At 35.4% G+C, this 17240-nt stretch overlaps 1 protein-coding gene across 7 annotated transcripts in view; it reads left to right on the top strand.

The window, feature by feature from the left end:
- Positions 1-17084, top strand: part of LOC112556331 (probable cation-transporting ATPase 13A3) — a 45010-nt gene extending 27926 nt beyond the window's left edge. For 6 of the 7 annotated variants that reach the window (XM_025225216.1, XM_025225215.1, XM_025225218.1 and 3 more), the window contains 11 exons: positions 3380-3433; positions 7499-7686; positions 8113-8155; positions 8616-8725; positions 9103-9199; positions 9741-9813; positions 10130-10277; positions 10419-10567; positions 10876-10964; positions 11432-11521; positions 11735-17084. In XM_025225216.1, coding sequence (XP_025081001.1) covers positions 3380-3433; positions 7499-7686; positions 8113-8155; positions 8616-8725; positions 9103-9199; positions 9741-9813; positions 10130-10277; positions 10419-10567; positions 10876-10964; positions 11432-11521; positions 11735-11926 — 1233 coding nt within the window. In that variant the 3' untranslated portion in view covers positions 11927-17084. The remainder of the gene's footprint in view (positions 1-3379; positions 3434-7498; positions 7687-8112; positions 8156-8615; positions 8726-9102; positions 9200-9740; positions 9814-10129; positions 10278-10418; positions 10568-10875; positions 10965-11431; positions 11522-11734) is intronic. The other variant, XM_025225219.1, reaches the window with a different exon arrangement.
- The last annotated feature ends 156 nt before the right edge of the window (positions 17085-17240 follow it).

Below are 17240 nucleotides of genomic sequence, written 5' to 3'. Positions count from 1 at the left end.
GGCAAGATACTAGATAAGTGTCAGTTCAGCAGTGAATGTGTACCCGATTTACCAGAGAAGGTACAAGGTGTCAGAAGGAAGTGGTTGGGCTCACCTTCCACACATATCTTCTAGACTGAGTAAACTACAATCAGTTCAATCCACTACAGTCACTAGACCATGAGAATTATCTTATTTATGTTAAATACCCTAACCAGCTTTAAGAGATCTATACTTTCTTGTAGATGTAATATTTTAAACTGATTTTCTTCAGTATTAAAGTGAGCACATTTTAACAGGAAAAAACTTGAACTTGTAAGAATATATGGTATATTGCAGCTAAAAGTGAAACATCAAACATTATTGATCACTACATTGTGCATAAGGGGAGTATGTGTAGTGCACAGTTATGGCCTTCCAACACACATTTCAGAGATTTCTTTCCCTACTGACAGATTAATCCATAGAAGTCAAAATAAGATAAAACTTTAATAGATCAACTTGCATTTGGGCTCTTTTTAGAAGTAGTGCTTTGGGGAAAATGTCCGAAGATTTCAATGTATGTTTAAGTGATTTAATGGTTAAGTGGTGGATATGAAAGGGAAGTGAGTTCCACTGTTTGTTGATAAAAAGAACTAAAAAACTGGTGACCATATGTTTCATTTTGGTAACAAGTTAACTCCAAAATCTAGGTGTGCGCTTTCTGGCAGGATTAACTGTTTACATGCAGAAGTTATTGAGGTTGATGTGCAACAGTTTCCTGTTAAATAGTAAGGGTTGCTTATCTAGATTTTTCGTATGCATTGTTTTGAATGCCAGAATTCTTGTTAATATGATTAGTCAATTAACTTATTGACATGCAGCATAAGGAATTAATAAAGGTATAACTTGAACTGGGGCTGGTTTTGTTTGTGCCCTATACCCTGTGTGTGCATGTGTGCACTTCACATTTTGGTCTGCCACTCATTAGGCGGTGGTAGGGGAGTGCAAAAGTGCATGAAGCTTTCTTACACAATGCAGTATTTGACCCCACATCTATAAAGAAGCTTGGAATGTTGACATTTTACACTATGCAGCTTTGTCCCATGAGAATGTGTGAACATAAACTGTTTCCTTGCCTTTACGGCAAGCATAATACGAATGCTTTATTCTAGCAGCTTTTCCATATTAAGTGATAAAATGAATGAAACCCTTGAATATACAGGATGAAATACTCCAGGAACTCAGGGGTTGACCACTGGGCAAGACATAATTATTTGTTCTTACCAGAGACATTTATCAGAAATAAAATTACTAATGCCTGTTTTCATATGTATATTTCCGTTGACCTGTCAGAGCTGAAGTTTTGCCAGCTAGCATATGCTTATGAAAAGCATGACATCATTTGCACATTTATAACTACTTGCTGTTTGGAATTTCTTGGTCAGCAGGAAAATGAATATGGTTTTTCAGTTTTGCATATTCTATTATAATGTTGAACTATAAGAGTTAAGTGACCTTCTTGTCCCTATTGTAGGCTTACAGAGATCCCTACTGATGGTCAGTGAGTGTGTCATTCATGTAGTCCCTTAACTTTCTGAGACTGGGAGTCAAGTCATGTTGATTTCAGCTTTAATTCCGTTGATTGATTTGTAATGATGCACCTCACAGTGTGCACTAATGGGCCAGCAGTACTTTAGTTTTGAGAATATTTTGGGGGCTTTATACTGATTTCTCACATTCTTCCCCCTTAAAGACTGACACAAAGACTTAGTAAACAGTGTTCTGAAGGTGTCCAAAGAAAACTAATAACATATGATGGGTGTTTCTGAAAAAAATGTCTGCTTTTGGTGAATGTGACTTGCTTCCTGAATAAAGAAGCAAAAAGAAATGTGCATACATGTGAGTGTATTTGCATGTGTGTGTGCATGTGTATGCAAGAGGAAAAGGGGCATGGTGAAACTTGTTTTTTCCTGGATTTTTTTTAGGATGCTTGAGAGCTTTACTGTTTGGTATAGAAAACAATAAAACTTGGTTTGATTTTTACCCATCAAAAACATAGCTTATGTTTTTTTGCATTTTCTTTTCCTGTGCGTATTTTCCCCTCACACTGTAGAATGCATGGGCATTTAATGTGTCCTTTTTAGTTTTGTTTTGTTCCAGAAGTGTTTAGAATATGGTTAGGGGTTATAATTTGCCATCAGTTTCTTAATACAAAAAAACAAACTGTGTATATTTGTTATGGTCCCATACTTTATTTCTTGATTGATTTTTGTTTCCTGTAATATTTACATGTAGGATAGTTTACTTATTGTTCTAGGATGGATGTGATTGTGGGATGTGTAGATGGTGGTATGAAGAACTATGTTTCTTTTGAAGTGTGTTTTTTTAAATAACATTGAGATCACTAGTCAATGACTTAGTGACAGCAAAAAAGAAAAGTCTGAAGCAAGGCTTTGAGAAACATCTTAGAGGTGGATGACTTTTTCTTTTCTTAAAAAAATATTTTTTTACATGTAGCCCTCACCCTTAAGGGAGAAAAGTATGCTAAACTGCTTGACTACTACAATAACAAAAGGTGTAACATAACAAAAGAATAGGATGCTAACAAAAATGTACCAAATAGGCAAATATTCATTGTTTATTTGCAGAAAGTTCATGAAGTATCCACCAAAAAGCTTTAGCAGGATTTCTTCCTTATGCAAGTTTATTGCAGGTCTTGTTGCCAGTTGTGAGCATAGCGAAATCAGTGATCATAGGCTTTGGTACAAATGTTTCAGTCATTCTAGTCTAAAAAGTTGCGATGTTCGTTTTCTGGAGACGAGTAAGAAAGCTTTTCACAGGATGCTCCTTAAATATATCATGCTCACCTTAAATAGATCGATTATTAGAATGGAGTATTAAAAGAGAGTAGTGTAGTACCTTTTCACCATCTTATTTCTAATTTGAGTGTCAGGCTGTAGGGTGTTACATCTAGGGTATGTAATTGTCAAATTGAAGGGGCATAATTGATTTAAAAAAATGCTTGAAATTGAGGTAGGCAACTTCTGTCAGAGACTATAGTTTACTAATATCATGTTAGTCATCAGATTCCGTGTAATTTTTTTACTTCTTTTCCACTGTCTTTGTTGTATGAGCAAAGCCATTCTTTTTTGTGCCATTCATCATAAGGGTGACAAGCAGTTTTACCAGTATGTTCTGAAGCCTTTTCCATCCCTTTCCATTTTCGATTTACTTGCTAGAGAGCAAGTCTGGATTGTCAGCAAAGCTAAAGGCTTTAGTATCAACAACTGTTTGGTAGTTTCAGTATTGTGGCTGACCTGCTACAAAGATTCAAGCTATCTGTTTGCATTCTTTGCTAGTCTTCAAATCTTTCAGGGAAGCTGGTCATTCAGCAGTGTTGTTTGTGTTCTCTCCTTAGAGTGACACTGAGCTGATTAGAAGTGAAAATGAAACAGACCAGAGCACAGACAAGGTCAGTCAGTGATCAGCAAAGCCTTATGCATGTTTCTGTTGTTTTGCATTTGCTGACACTCAGCTAATCGCACCCACCCTGTGAGCAGCATTGCTGTTCCTGCATAATGGAACATGCTCAGACCTTTCTGACTCAACAGTGGGTGGGGTTTGGAGTGCAGTCTTACATTCATTCTGTTCTTTAGGAAATAGTATTACTAATCTTTGTTGTCTTTTTTTTTCCTTTCTTTGGTCTTGATGTCTGGTTTGTGTATGGCTAATGTTACCAGAGTTGACTTCATGAAGATAAAAAGATGAAGTATGTAAAACCATAAAGAAAGGAGACAAGGGTGTTTTTACATTGTTAAGATTATATAGGGTTAAGTAAGCTTTTTTGTACTCTTAAGGACTATAAAAACAGGGTATCTAAAATCAGGCAAGGCTGTGATGATGATTTCATTTACTTTAAGTGGCTCAAGATAGAATTTATGTAATCAGAAATTTTAAGACGATGAAAACGATCTGCTTAAGAATCTAGGTTAAATGATGTAACAGTTCAAAGACTACTTAATGTGGAGAAACAGAAACCTCTAACACTTTAATGCTTGTGCTGCGCTTAGTATCTCTGTCACTGTATCATGATAATTACAATATTTTGTGATGTGTATATGTGCATTTCTTTTAGAAATATTCTCAAATGAAGGCACAGTATTGCTCATGCATGTCCTCACTGATGAAGTGTGTATGCATACATGTGCACTCATGTACACAGATGTTATACTTACCAGAAATTTGAAGTTCCAGTGGCCACACAAAACTCTTTGTTTTCTTTAGACTGTAGTAAATAAGTGTATGACATGGCCTGGGCAATTCCTTTGCATTTGTTCAACATTTGACACAAAAGCTGCATAGTGAAATGCAATGTGCAAATGTGACTATTACCAATAATTAAATTGTCGTGTGTTTCAAGTAAAAAATTTTATGTCCAAAAACACTGGACAGTTTGTTAAAGCATGAATACAGTGGTACCTCGACATACGAGTGCCCTGACATACGAGTGTCTTGAGATACGAGCCGCCGAGCGAGCGATATTTTGCTTCGAGATAAGAGCAAGATTTGAGATACGAGGAATCGCACACTACACCGCTGCACACGACCCCAACATCCTGGGATCGTGTGCAGCGTCTAACAGTTTCTCCCACCTCAGACTAGACCTCAGTCTGTGTGCTTGTTTCCCTCGTTTTCGAAACATTTTTGATAAGTTGGGTTCGCGTTTTTTTGCTTTTTGTACATTTACAAGACATTATCACATTTATTTTTATAACCATGGGTCCGAAGAAGAAGATGATGTCTATTGAATTAAAGCGCGAAATCGTAGAAAAACATGGGCAAGGTGTGCGAGTAATTGACTTGGCGAGGATGTACGGGTGTAGCACATCAATGATATGTTCTGAGCTTAAACAGGAGTTGATAAAGGGTACAACGCCAGCTAGGGGCATTACAGTAATTTCTAAGCTCCGGACTTCTCTCCATGAAAAGATGGAGAAACTATTGACTGTGTGGGTGACAGAGAAGCAGCTTCAAGGAGGAACCTTAACACAAAGCATCATATGTGAGAAGGCACGAGCGATTTACGGTGATTTGCTGAAGCAGATCCCACACACTTCCACAAACGAAGAATTTAATATGTTTTTATACAATATGTATTTGTTATTCATAAATAAATGTTTCTTCTTGTAAATACACTTTTTCTTATTCAAAAACACTTAACAAAAACAACTGAGGTGGTGTTTTGGGAGCTGGAATGGATTAATGGCATTTCAATGAATTTCAATGGGGAAAATTGCTTTGAGATACGAGCAATTTGACATACGAGCAAGGTTACGGAACGAATTAAACTCGTATGTCGAGGTACCACTGTATTTTCCCTTGAATTTGTTGACGAAATGCGAAGGTGGTGACCTTGGCTAATAGCAGTTTTTGCTCACATCTATTTTACTGCTGAGAAGTGTATCAAAAAGGAACATTAGCACTTAATACCAGCAGTCTTAAGTACCAGATTTCTCTCAGAGAAGAGATTGACAAGGATATTTTGAACAATCAAAGCTGATGTCATTCACAAATGATCTTTCTCAGGAAAGTTAATTGTAGAGTTTCTTTAAAAGAAGCATTAGTGAAATATTGTTGCTTAATTGTTTCAGAAACTAGAGTCACATTTAATAGTCATCATTATAAATTTGAATCTTGTAAGAAAGGAATGCATCCAAGCCTGCATTTTATACAGTGCCCGTTGTCAAATATACTGACAGCTTTCTTACTGACTGTTATTGATGTTGATACTCCATATGCTTACCACCACAACAATGCAAACGGTTGCAAAGAGTGGACACAGAAATTTTAGACAATTTTAGAAATAATGCAAGAGCATTCAAAGAAAAGTAGAACATTTTTTTTTTCATCAGATCTTGCTAGTTTTGTTGTGTTATACTTTGTGCAGTCAGTGAAGCAAGAAGGGGCTGGTGAGGACCTCATGCTTCCCGAATCACGCTGTCTCTGCTGTTCTGTCGTTTTGTCACAGGTTCATAATCCAGAGGCATCCTTGTGACATCAACCTGTTGTTTTTGGTGGTGTTATGTGGCGCACCCGAAAAACTTCCATCATTGCTAGCACTCTGCTTGGTGTGTCATTGATGTTGTGTGTGTGTGTTTTTAATGTCAGTAAGCAAAGGTGGTAGGTAAAGTTTATCCATCGGTGATCTTTTCTGCATTGCTCTTGGTGAAAGTTTGTAATGGATAAGTCATTGCTGCTGGGTGATATGGTATGGAAAGTCTGCCTTCGAAGAAGAACTGATTTTTAAACCGACATAAATATTGGTATATTTGATTTTTGTTTCTTCTTATTTATGCATTTCAGCGTGTATTTGTCCTGTTGTTCATTTCAAATTGCATGACTTGAGAATATTAAAGAGCAACACTTTCTCAAGCAATAATCTACAGGATTTGTGGGGAGTGGGACATTTTTGGGCACATATAAGATCAGGCGTTGATCAGTGTTTATTGCATATATATGTATCCTTCATAAATTATTGAAATATCACTTTATCAACCACAGTGGACAATTGAACTGGTTCATTTATTCTTCCTTTATACTGATGTCTTTTGTGGTCCCTTGTGATCCTTTTTTCACCCCAATGCATGTTATATATTTTGAGACGTCTGGTAAAAGAATCTTCAGAAGATGAATTGGCAAAGTGAATTTGTAAATGCCATATCAAAAATAGAGCTTCATACTGCTGTTGCAAGTGCATTTCTTAATTTGTGCAAAGTAATATAATTTTGTATAATCTTAGTTAATAATATTTGAGTAGTAGCAGCTTGTTGTCATACAAGACATTTTTTGCTTTGTAATAAGCTGTATATGCATTTTAGCTGAAGCATTAGGTTATCTTGACTCTTATTCTTTCAAAAGTAGGAATTAATGTTGTTGTCTCTACAGTGGAAAGTTGTGTTTTAAGCCAAAATTTAGATATTTGCATTTTGTTATGCTTATCTCATTCTGAAGACTTTGTCATGATTGTTTTGTTTTGTTTTTGTTTTGTTTTTTTATGGCTGCCCATTTTTTTTTTCTCTTTTGTGTTTTTAACATAATTTTCAGCATGCATTACTGTGCATCTCAGGCTTAATGAGTCTGGCTGATGATTAATTTATGTATGATGATACATTTTTAGCATCATGGTCTATCTGCATGTATGATTTTATTATAGAGATAATTTATAAACTGATTAGAAATAGTGACTGCATCCTTAAGATTTGGAAGAGATACATAAATGAAGAGTGAAGAAGAAAGCCAGTAAACTTTTCATTTAAAGCAGCTATTATAGCTGTCACAGATTTTGCTGAAGAAATGATCATTTATGCAGAATTACAAGATGCGTAGAAACTATAAAAATATAGAAGAGTACATGCTATGGTATGCAGGACAAACAGATGAAAATAAATGGAATATTTCTCTGCCTGCAGTTAATCATAATGATGCTGGATGATGAATAATTGGATGTCAGTCTGATGTGGTGTTTTGTGACTTGCAGGGGTATCGGTCTATCAAAATTGGAGAGCAAGAGCCCAGAACACACCTGGCAGTCACAGGCCGTACCTTCGCAGTTGTTACTAACTACTTCCCTGAATTGTTACCTAGAGTGTGTATTCTGGGAACTATCTTTGCCCGCATGTCTCCAGATCAAAAGTGCCAGCTGATTGAAAACCTTCAAGAATATGAGTTAGTCTTCACTTACTATTTAAATGTTGAGAAATAAAGCATAATCTTATTTTTTAATTTTTTTTTTTTTTACGAAGTGAATGCTTTAATTTGAAAGAAACATAAAAACTTTATTCATTGTTCACCCTTTTTAGGATTGATCAGCATAAGTGTTACATCAAAGATAAAAAAAAGAATGAATATATCACTAACTTGTTTGTTTTTACATGATCTTACATTGCATTCATTTAGTCTGCCAGAGGAGATAGTGCTTACTGTAAATAATCAGCCGTTCTGGCAATTATAATTCAGTTATTATTTTATGTCATTTTGGTTACCAATTTAGTTAGTATAATTTCTGCTGTGAAGCAACTAAACTATTTCATAATTAGTTGATGGTGGTCAGTCTTGCAGTCTGAGTGATGAAATTTTTCTTTTCTTTTCTAGATACATTGTAGGAATGTGTGGAGATGGTGCCAATGATTGTGAGGTAAATACATTAATATAACAGATTGTACAGAAAACTTGTCAATGCAAAAGATTGTGGTAATCACATCACATGAAATTCAAGTGGTGGTTTTTTTCCCAATTTTCTTGTTGCAGTTACTCCTTTATAGAATAGTAATTGTTTTCATGGCGACGTTTAAAATAATGATACCTTTTCTTTCAGCAGACTGTACTACTGAAATGTTGTCCATTCAACTTAAACTAATTGTCTAAATGTGCAGATGTTTTCCCCTACATTCTAATATATGTTTTAAAGTGCATTTTACCTAAATGCAAGTAATGTTGATTCTTGTTAATGCATGCTATATGGGCTTTCTACTTCTGCTATGGATTGTAAGGTAAAGGGCACTGAATGGTGCAAGTTAGCATTCCTTGTCATACCATAAAAGAGATTTTACATTGCTGGGAACTTCTTCAGATCTGTTTCAATGTGATTTTGACAGGCTTTGAAGGCTGCACATGCAGGGATCTCGCTGTCAGAAGCTGAGGCTTCTGTTGCTGCCCCTTTCACATCACGCATCAACAACATAGAGTGTGTGGTCACAGCAATGAGGTGGGTCGTGATTCTTTGTGGTCAGTCATGACTTAACGGGTTCTAGTTCATGGAAAATCATAAAAAAATTACCTATAAAAATATTTATGATTAAATCTGCAAAAAATTGATAGACTACATGGATAGAATAAAATTTTCCATGAAATCAGTCATTTGTACAAGATGTATAGTGAACTGTGACTAATAATTTGGAATCGAAACTGTTTTAATGTACTAAACATAGGAAAGTTCTTCACTAGCTATTTTGCAGGGGAAGGAGTGACTTTAAATTGACCTTTAAGTAGCATCATGTACAACCTTTTGTTTTTAATTGCTTCCCTTTTGTTGCTATGTTTAACTGATAGGTTTTTTTTGTTTTGTTGTTTGTGTTTTGACAGAGAGGGCCGTGCAGCCCTGGTAACATCCTTTGGTGCCTTTAAGTACATGGCTCTCTACAGTTTCATACAGTTTATCTCCGTCCTCATCCTGTACACTGTAAGTAATTTGAATGAAAGATGATGATTTTGTGTCAAGATATTATAAGCTGTTTGGCAAGCTCTAGGGTAGGGACAGTGAAAAAATGTGCTTCTGGATCCAAAACAGCTTTAAAGTAGAGAAAAGGAACATCTATTAGTATCTGGGATGTCCACATGTTATACCAGTGCAGTAATGTGAAAGAACTCACCTGTGAGCAACTGTTAATGTCCAAGTTTACACTTTTCCTTCCATGCATGTAGAGAAGTTTTACGAACAGCTCGGTGTACTCAGTGACTGGAATGCAAGGATTGGCCCAGGTGCCTATCAGCAATAGATATAAATGTTGGCTTCATCCTTAGCATTGCAAATCTAGCGTCAGCAAGGCAAAACAAGGTCATATGCAGGAGCCAACATAGGTATTGACCGTAACCTTACCCTAACAAGTCTGGAGATGAAGCCAAAGGTAAAATGCTGCTCAGCCAAAAACCAAATTCACTTTGAAGCTGAAATATCTAAATGTTCCTCAGATCTTCAATCTATATATTTTTTTCCTTTGCAGTTCCAGACTAACCTGTCAGATTTGGAGTTTCTCTACATTGATCTTGTTATCACTACCACCATTGCAGTCTTGTGTAAGTGGGATGATAACGACATTTTAAACTTACATTAAACTGTCACTTTTCCTTGTCATCTTATTGTCATTTTTCAGAAAGTCCTGTTTTAAAATACAAAACTGTCTTCCAAAACTAAAAAAATTTTTTATTGCATCCTAAAATACTGGTGTAGAGCTTTTTCTATTTTGACTTTTGAGTGTCATTTTATTTTTAGTTTCTGCTTTGAAGTAAAGTCAGTAAGAAATTAGAACTAGCATGTTGAGGGATGTACATCTCAGAGCAAGATTTATTCACATCTATCAACATCATGGAAAAAGAAAACCCTCTGTTACAGTGGGATACACAGGAGCATATGAAAAACTAGTGAGAAAGAAGCCACCAGACAGCTTGATGAAGACCTCCAACATAGTGTCCATTATGGTTCAGGTTTTGGTCACAGCAGCCTTCCAGCTGGGCGTCCTCTTTTACTTGCGAGAACAGCCGTAAGTGTTGGAAAGCTGTGACCATGTTTCTATAGAAACCCAATATTGCATGGGTCATTTTCCACCTCAGAATCTTCGCACTGTAAATCCACTTCTAACTGTCAAAATTGCTTAGGTAATGTTCATTCTACTTGTGTACAGGTTTTTTATAAATGACGATGAGGAGTCAGAATCCGAGACCAAGACATGGGAAAGCACTGTGTTATTCCTGTCCTCATCATATATGTACATAGCTGTGGCCATCAGTTTCTCCAAAGGACCCCCTTTCAGGAAGCCTATTTACACCAATGGTCAGTGGAAAGATGTTTGTCCTTCATGACTTCAAATCTGTTTTGTATTACATTGAGGTTATTCTGTTGTTAATGAGCTAAAGGAAGTTCTAAAAAAGTTATGAAAAGTTATGGCATGTCAGTTCACTGTGATAAAGAGCTGGAATCTGGTTTAACATTAAAATTATTTTTTTATTGTTTTTTTAAACGATTTAAACGATGACCTATGGGTATGTGACAGTAACTGGCTAAATAAAAGGCTTGCAGTTTGTTCTATTTTTGTCTTTGGTTTTTGTTTTTACATCATTTGCACTCTTTCTTTGCCACAGTTCCTTTCCTCATCTCCATCATCCTGTTATTCTCCTTCTCTACATTCCTGCTGCTGAAGCCCTTGTCACCAATTGAAAACTTCTTTGAGGTGAGATTTTCACATTTATACGTCCACCATTTTCTTTTTCTCTTATAAAGAGCATGATTGTGTAGACTGGAATCCATTACAGCAGTGAGCTGTGAGTGGGTAACTGTGTCTTGTTCATAGCATGTAGAAAGCAGAGATGAAGCATCTTCTTATGCAACCATCAGCTTTTTCTGGGAGAGCAGGTACCTGTTTACTGTTGGTTGGAGAGGGAGTTTTCTGCTCACAGAGCCAAGTGAGCCATAAACCCATAACCTACTGCTCTGAAGTCGGATGCAGTAAGCACATAGCTATGGGACATTTTGGTTGCATTCTTTAAAAACTGTTGTCATCCATCCCAAAAATTGTAATAATAGTAAATACAACCATAAAAAACAAATTGAGTAGTAAATAATTAAAAATTTCAGTAATTAAAAAAGAAATTTATTAAGGGAGATGTTACCCTGATGCTCTTTCTTGCTTTTGAACAGATGAAGCCTTTGCATGAGACAGACTTCACCTTCCGCGTGACAATATTTGGTATTAGTTCTGGTTTTGTGATCCTGTCAAGTCTTTTGGAGGTATGTATTATTTCTTGATTTGCTTATAGTATAAAATATAATGTAACCAGAAATACAAACAATGCTTTAGATTTTTTATAATAATTTCTGCTAAATTCTTTTTTGTGTGCAGTTTTATGAAACTATAATAATAAAGATAGGGTGAAGAAAATACTTTGTCCACAAATATTTGTCCTAGAATTGTTAATTTGTCTGACTCCTTGCAATTTCCAGTGGCTGTTTGTGGACAGTGGACTCATGAAGTGCTTGTACCGCGCAATTGGCCGCAAGAAGCCGTCTCGCTACAAACAGATTCAAAATGATATTGCTTGCAAAGGGTGGCCAGCAGTTGGACAGACTGTATTTGCTGCAACAAACTCTTCAGACCACATCTCGATTAGCATGAACAGCAATGGGGCACATTGATGATTCTGCTGTCTAGATGCTGAATGTCTTGATTCTAGACATGCTAGCATAGGCTGGGCTTTGTGTCCTGAAGAAAGGGACACTTTTCTTTTAAATGCTTTGCTTTGGCACAAAAATGCTTGCATTCCATGAAACTAGACAGTGCTTGAACATTTTTGAAGACTGCATTGTTTGGGGCAGTAAGCAGTAAATTACAGCAGAGTTACTTCTTGGCCACTCTTTTGGTAAAATTTTCCTGTTCACTCATCAAGTAATAGAAAGCAAAAGCAACTCATCAAGAAATGAATACAGTTTTTGTATATTAAGTTTTTTTTTATACTTCGATTCTAAATATTTTAATAACACTTTTTGCCTAGGCCATTGTCATTTATTGAGGATTTTTTAAATTTACTAATTAGAGTTTCTGCAGATCATCAATAGACATCAGTACCTTGTTTTATTCACATGTAGTTTAGCACAAAAACAAAACAAAAAATTGCCTATGAAAGAATCATTGTTATGCAGTGAATGCCTGAGACCCAGCAAGATAATGTATTAGAAGAGGAAATGGTGGAGGGGAAGAAAATAGTTGGGACATTCACATGATGGTGGACCAAGCGACAGTAAGAGGGGCATTCTTGAAGCTTTCACTTTCACTGGGTATTGCTGTTTTAATATTTGAAATGGAGACAGGGAGGTGGCTGTGTTTATTTGTATATTTTGACATAAATGGTGACAGTCAAGAATCTGCTGTGGCAAAGCAGAACCTTTCCTGGTGGGAACTTGCTGTTTGCAGTAATGTAAATTGTAACATACCATTATGAAGTCTTCGATCATTTGCCACAGAGAACTTCTTGAGCCAAACTTATCCTTTTTTTTAAATTCCTCACTTTAGCCGGTGATTAAAAGGGCAGATAAGAGAATCTTCTTTTTTATGGATGTGTTACAAAATCAGCTAAAAAGGTAGGTCATCAGTACAGTTTGTCTTACTAATGAAATTTAGAGGAGATAGGTTGATGTATATTTACCATTTGCTTCCCATTCAAAAAGAATAATTTTTCTAAGTGGTGTTTCTTGCTCTTATTTTTTGCCATTTTTTAAAATCTGACAAATGCTACTACATTTTCATTGGAGGCATTGTGATTGTAATTCATATATATCACATTATCCTACTGCATTTGTTTTTCACATTTTTGATTACCCCTGATCATGAGACAGTGAACATACTTTTATTTGTGCTATTCTTATGAATACACATATTAACATGTCAATATGCACATTGATATGCATAGATAATGATTATGAGAAATACATTGATGCTTGCTAATGTCTTTAATGTGGACTGGGAATCTTAAATTTTTCTTGGTATTTAAACACTTTGATAAAACTTTTTACTTTAAATTTTTATTGGATATGCTGCCAATGGGATCAACTAAAGGTGCATCTCCTGGTCTGTGTAAGGGTGTGCAGACTAAAGAGGGACCCAATGCAATTTCTTTTTTAAACAATAAAAACAATTGGGAACTCATGGGAAAATATATGGCTTTGAAAAAAATGTAACATTGTATTTGTGGTGAATTTTTTTGTATGGTTGTTTGATACTGTGATAATCTGTATGTTCTATACTCTATTCAAATTATGTGGCTGAGGATAAGAAAGGATTAAGAGATAGCAAGCTTGCTATCATCAGTGTGAGTTGGAGAGAATGCGGTTAGCTTTCCCTTTTTGTGGTTGGGCTTAGGCTGCTTGTTCAGTATTTGCCCTCTCGTTACTGAAAGGCTTTGCTACATACCAGCAAACTGAAGCATAAATATTTGCATCATTTTGAAGATGAGAAAGAATAAAGAAAATTTTAACTCACTCAATATGGACAAAATCAATACTATGGAACTGTAGCCGTGAAGACATTTACATCTGCAGGTGCGAATTGTATAGGAAGAGTTAAATGAACAGAAGGAAAGAAGGAAAATTTGTTTACTTGTATAAATGACCCTGTTTAAATTGGTCAGTTATTGTACTTGCTGCATTGCTTGTATTACAACACAAAAACCTTAAATTCTAGATAATGCTAGAAATTATTTGAGTTTTTGTTGACTCATAAATGGCTACCAGACTCGTAGACAAATGGGAAAAGACAGAAATTGTGTTTTAACCCTTCCATCCTTATCATTTAACCCTTACTAAATAAGAAAACTGCAAAACAAATACCTTTGGGCTGCTAAAAGGTGCACAGATATTATACAGCGTGCAATAGTCAGATACTTGAAAGGCTTTATTTAGCCTTTTTTAACCCAGTGTTATGATCAGTTTTTGTGGATGTTCTTCTGTCCGTGATCTTTCTCAAACTTTAAGAATGTCATTTATGTAAATTTTTGTTTCATGTTGTTTGACTAACAAAAGAAATTTTATCAGCAAACTTTGTAAATAGTAAAAACATGTTGTTAGATGTGTGAATATGGAGGAATCCTGCCAATTTGCAATCTGCAAAAAGGGCAATGAATTGAAAACCACAACACAGTATATGAAGTGGTATATTCTTCAACCCTATTGTGATAATGCTTTTCCCATTTTCTTACTTAAATATTGTGAACGTGTCCATTTTGTTTTGTTAAAACTTATAAAATATTTTTATTACATTATAGCTCAAGTGAGCTTGTACACCTGTTGTGAAAATGCTTTGAACTTAGGTGTATGCATGTTGAATCCTGACTCCTATTTGCATGAGTTAATGATTTGTCAGGTCAACAGAGGGGAGACCTTTCTTCTTTTTTAGTAGTTTTAGAAGTACAGAGAGCCAATGGAAGTTAGTTTCCTGATACACATTTCCTAGGCACTAATCTTTTATTCAGACCGCAACTGTTCAAGTGGCCAAGTGCAATAATGGAGGTTTAGTGCACTGGCTGCACATACACACACCATAAAATTATCTTTAACACCTTGTGCCTTCAGCATAACTATCATGAACAATGGCTTTTTTATTTTTTGTGCAATGGAAGCAATGATTTTTACATATTTAAAGGCCCACACCTTGCTGTGGCAACTTTAAATAAGGAGATTGCATTTGTGGTATTTTATTGTTTGATTAATACTTTTTACTTTGTTGTAGTTAGAATATTTAGGAATTTTATTTCTCCGGAGGAGTAAGTACTGCATTCAAGAATAGGGAATGGAAGATGATCCTATCTTGAATCGCTGCAGGTTTCAGATACATTTGGAAAACATAGAAGATGGGAATGGTATTTTGTCACTTTCTATCAGACAATATTCATGTGCTACAAATCTAGGACCTGCTGTGGGTTAAAAATCCATCTTCAGCCAGCATTTCCATCAAGGTTGTAAATTTAACAAGTATTTTTCAAAGATTAGTAAGTAGTTTGATATTGGAAGTGAGGGTTTTTCTGGAAAATCCTTAGCTCCTGTACTTTTTAGGCTTGTCAATTCTTTTGAAGATGATCTCAGACAGTTCAAACTTCACAGGTTTCTAGCATTATTACAAATTGTGCAAACCATTTCATGAAGGAAATTACTGGGTTTAACGAGTAAGTTGATTATGCATAACTGTATTTTTTTGCCTCTGCCACTTAGCATAATAAGTGAATCTATGTTCTCATATTCTTCCTGTATGTAAATTGATTCCCACTTCATTGTGAACCATCTCTATTCATCCAGAAATCCATCTCATTTCATGAATAATTATCTCTCTTTTCAAGGGGGTAACTGGAAACACACTTTTGTAGAAAAATCTTCAAAGATCACTAAAACAAAAAGTCATTATTTAAGATCTCAACAAAAAAAAAAAAATAATGTTTTTCTGCAAACTGCTGCCTAAAATAATAATACATCTGGCTTTAGGCAGTTTTTTGTATGCCTGTGACTCCTATAATTAGGTGTGCTTACTGTTGCCTGCTAAAATGAGTTTTTATTGTTTTGGAGCCTGTGGCATTGGGATTCATGCAAATCCATGAAGATTTCAATCTATGCATGAAAAGTTTATTTTACCATCATGACCTGGTTTAGGCATGGATATGATGGTACACTGTTCTCTAGTCTTAAGCTATTATTTGGCTTGTCTCTTTAAGAAAAGCATTTGCTTTTTTGACTACTACAAGACAAAACATGACATCTTACTTTTCGTGTAAATGGTTCCCATTCCTGTTCTCCATCCCCTGCCAGTTAATGCCAAATGCCATAATGTAATCATGCTGTATTGTATTTCAGCACCATCCATCATGCTATAGAAACCTAAACTTGAAAATTATTCAATCTTTATAGCTTTAGCTTTAATGAGACTGAATTAACTACACCCTCACTGGGCATGCTAAGTTTAGTCATATAAAGTTTTGATTCCTTGATTATTAATGTAGTGGAGGGCTAAATCAGATTTCAGAGAGATAATTATCATTAAAGTGCGTGCAGACTGTGCTTTGGTGCTTTTCTCCCCAGTGATAACTTTATGCATATACGGTATATATGTGTGTGTGTAAGAGCATCAGAGAGCTTAGTTTTCAGAGGTGTATCCCTCCATGACAGATTTCAAGTATTACCTGTTATTCCAAGAACTATTTCAAGTCTGCATATCCTTCTGGTTTGACCCCCTCCCCCGAGACAAGACCACACTAGAAAGGCCATGTCTTTTTTTAATTTCGCTGATTGATGACACTTACAATGTCTAAGCTTTAGACTTTAAGTTTACCTTTTTTGCCAAACAACTTATTAACCTTGTGCTTGTTTTGTGATGTATTTCTTTTTCTTTTCTTTTTGAACTTGTTCTTGCCAAGACTGCAGTTTTCCTTCCTGCTATTTTTTCCTTCACGCACAGCATAAAGTACAGCGAGAATAGTGATCTTTTAAAATGAAAATGTTTTATCTTTCTTTAATTTTTGTGTTCCTGATTATCTAGTCTCCTACTTGGGGACATTCAGCTAGGGACAACAGGTGTAGATGCTGCTGTTTTCAACTTCTTGGGATGTTGTGGCATATTGGTTTAAAATGCCTACTGGTGGTACAGTTTCTACTTAACATAGCTGTAAATTATAGTTTTAGAAGTCACAAACTGACATATCTAAGAAATGTAACCTTTTTAAAAATGTTTCATGTTGCTAGTAGAATTATTTAAAAAAATATAATTTCTCAGCTGTGGTTGTCATATTTGCCAAATACAGAATGCAAAAAAAAAAAACCTTTAGAATTCTTTTTTTCATTTATTGAGATGAAGGGTCTGGAACTTTGGGGGATATGTGATGTCTATTTTTGTAAAATATATATATTCATAATTCAAACTTCAGTTTTTTGGTCTCATGGCCAGAACCCTGCATCAGGAAAATGCTGCTTTTGA

The sequence above is a fragment of the Pomacea canaliculata genome, linkage group LG2 (assembly GCF_003073045.1).
Source record: "Pomacea canaliculata isolate SZHN2017 linkage group LG2, ASM307304v1, whole genome shotgun sequence".
NCBI classification, from domain to species: Eukaryota; Metazoa; Mollusca; class Gastropoda; order Architaenioglossa; family Ampullariidae; genus Pomacea; species Pomacea canaliculata.
The sequence above is the reverse complement of the archived record's forward strand: the minus strand, read 5'-3'. Positions and strand labels throughout refer to the sequence as shown.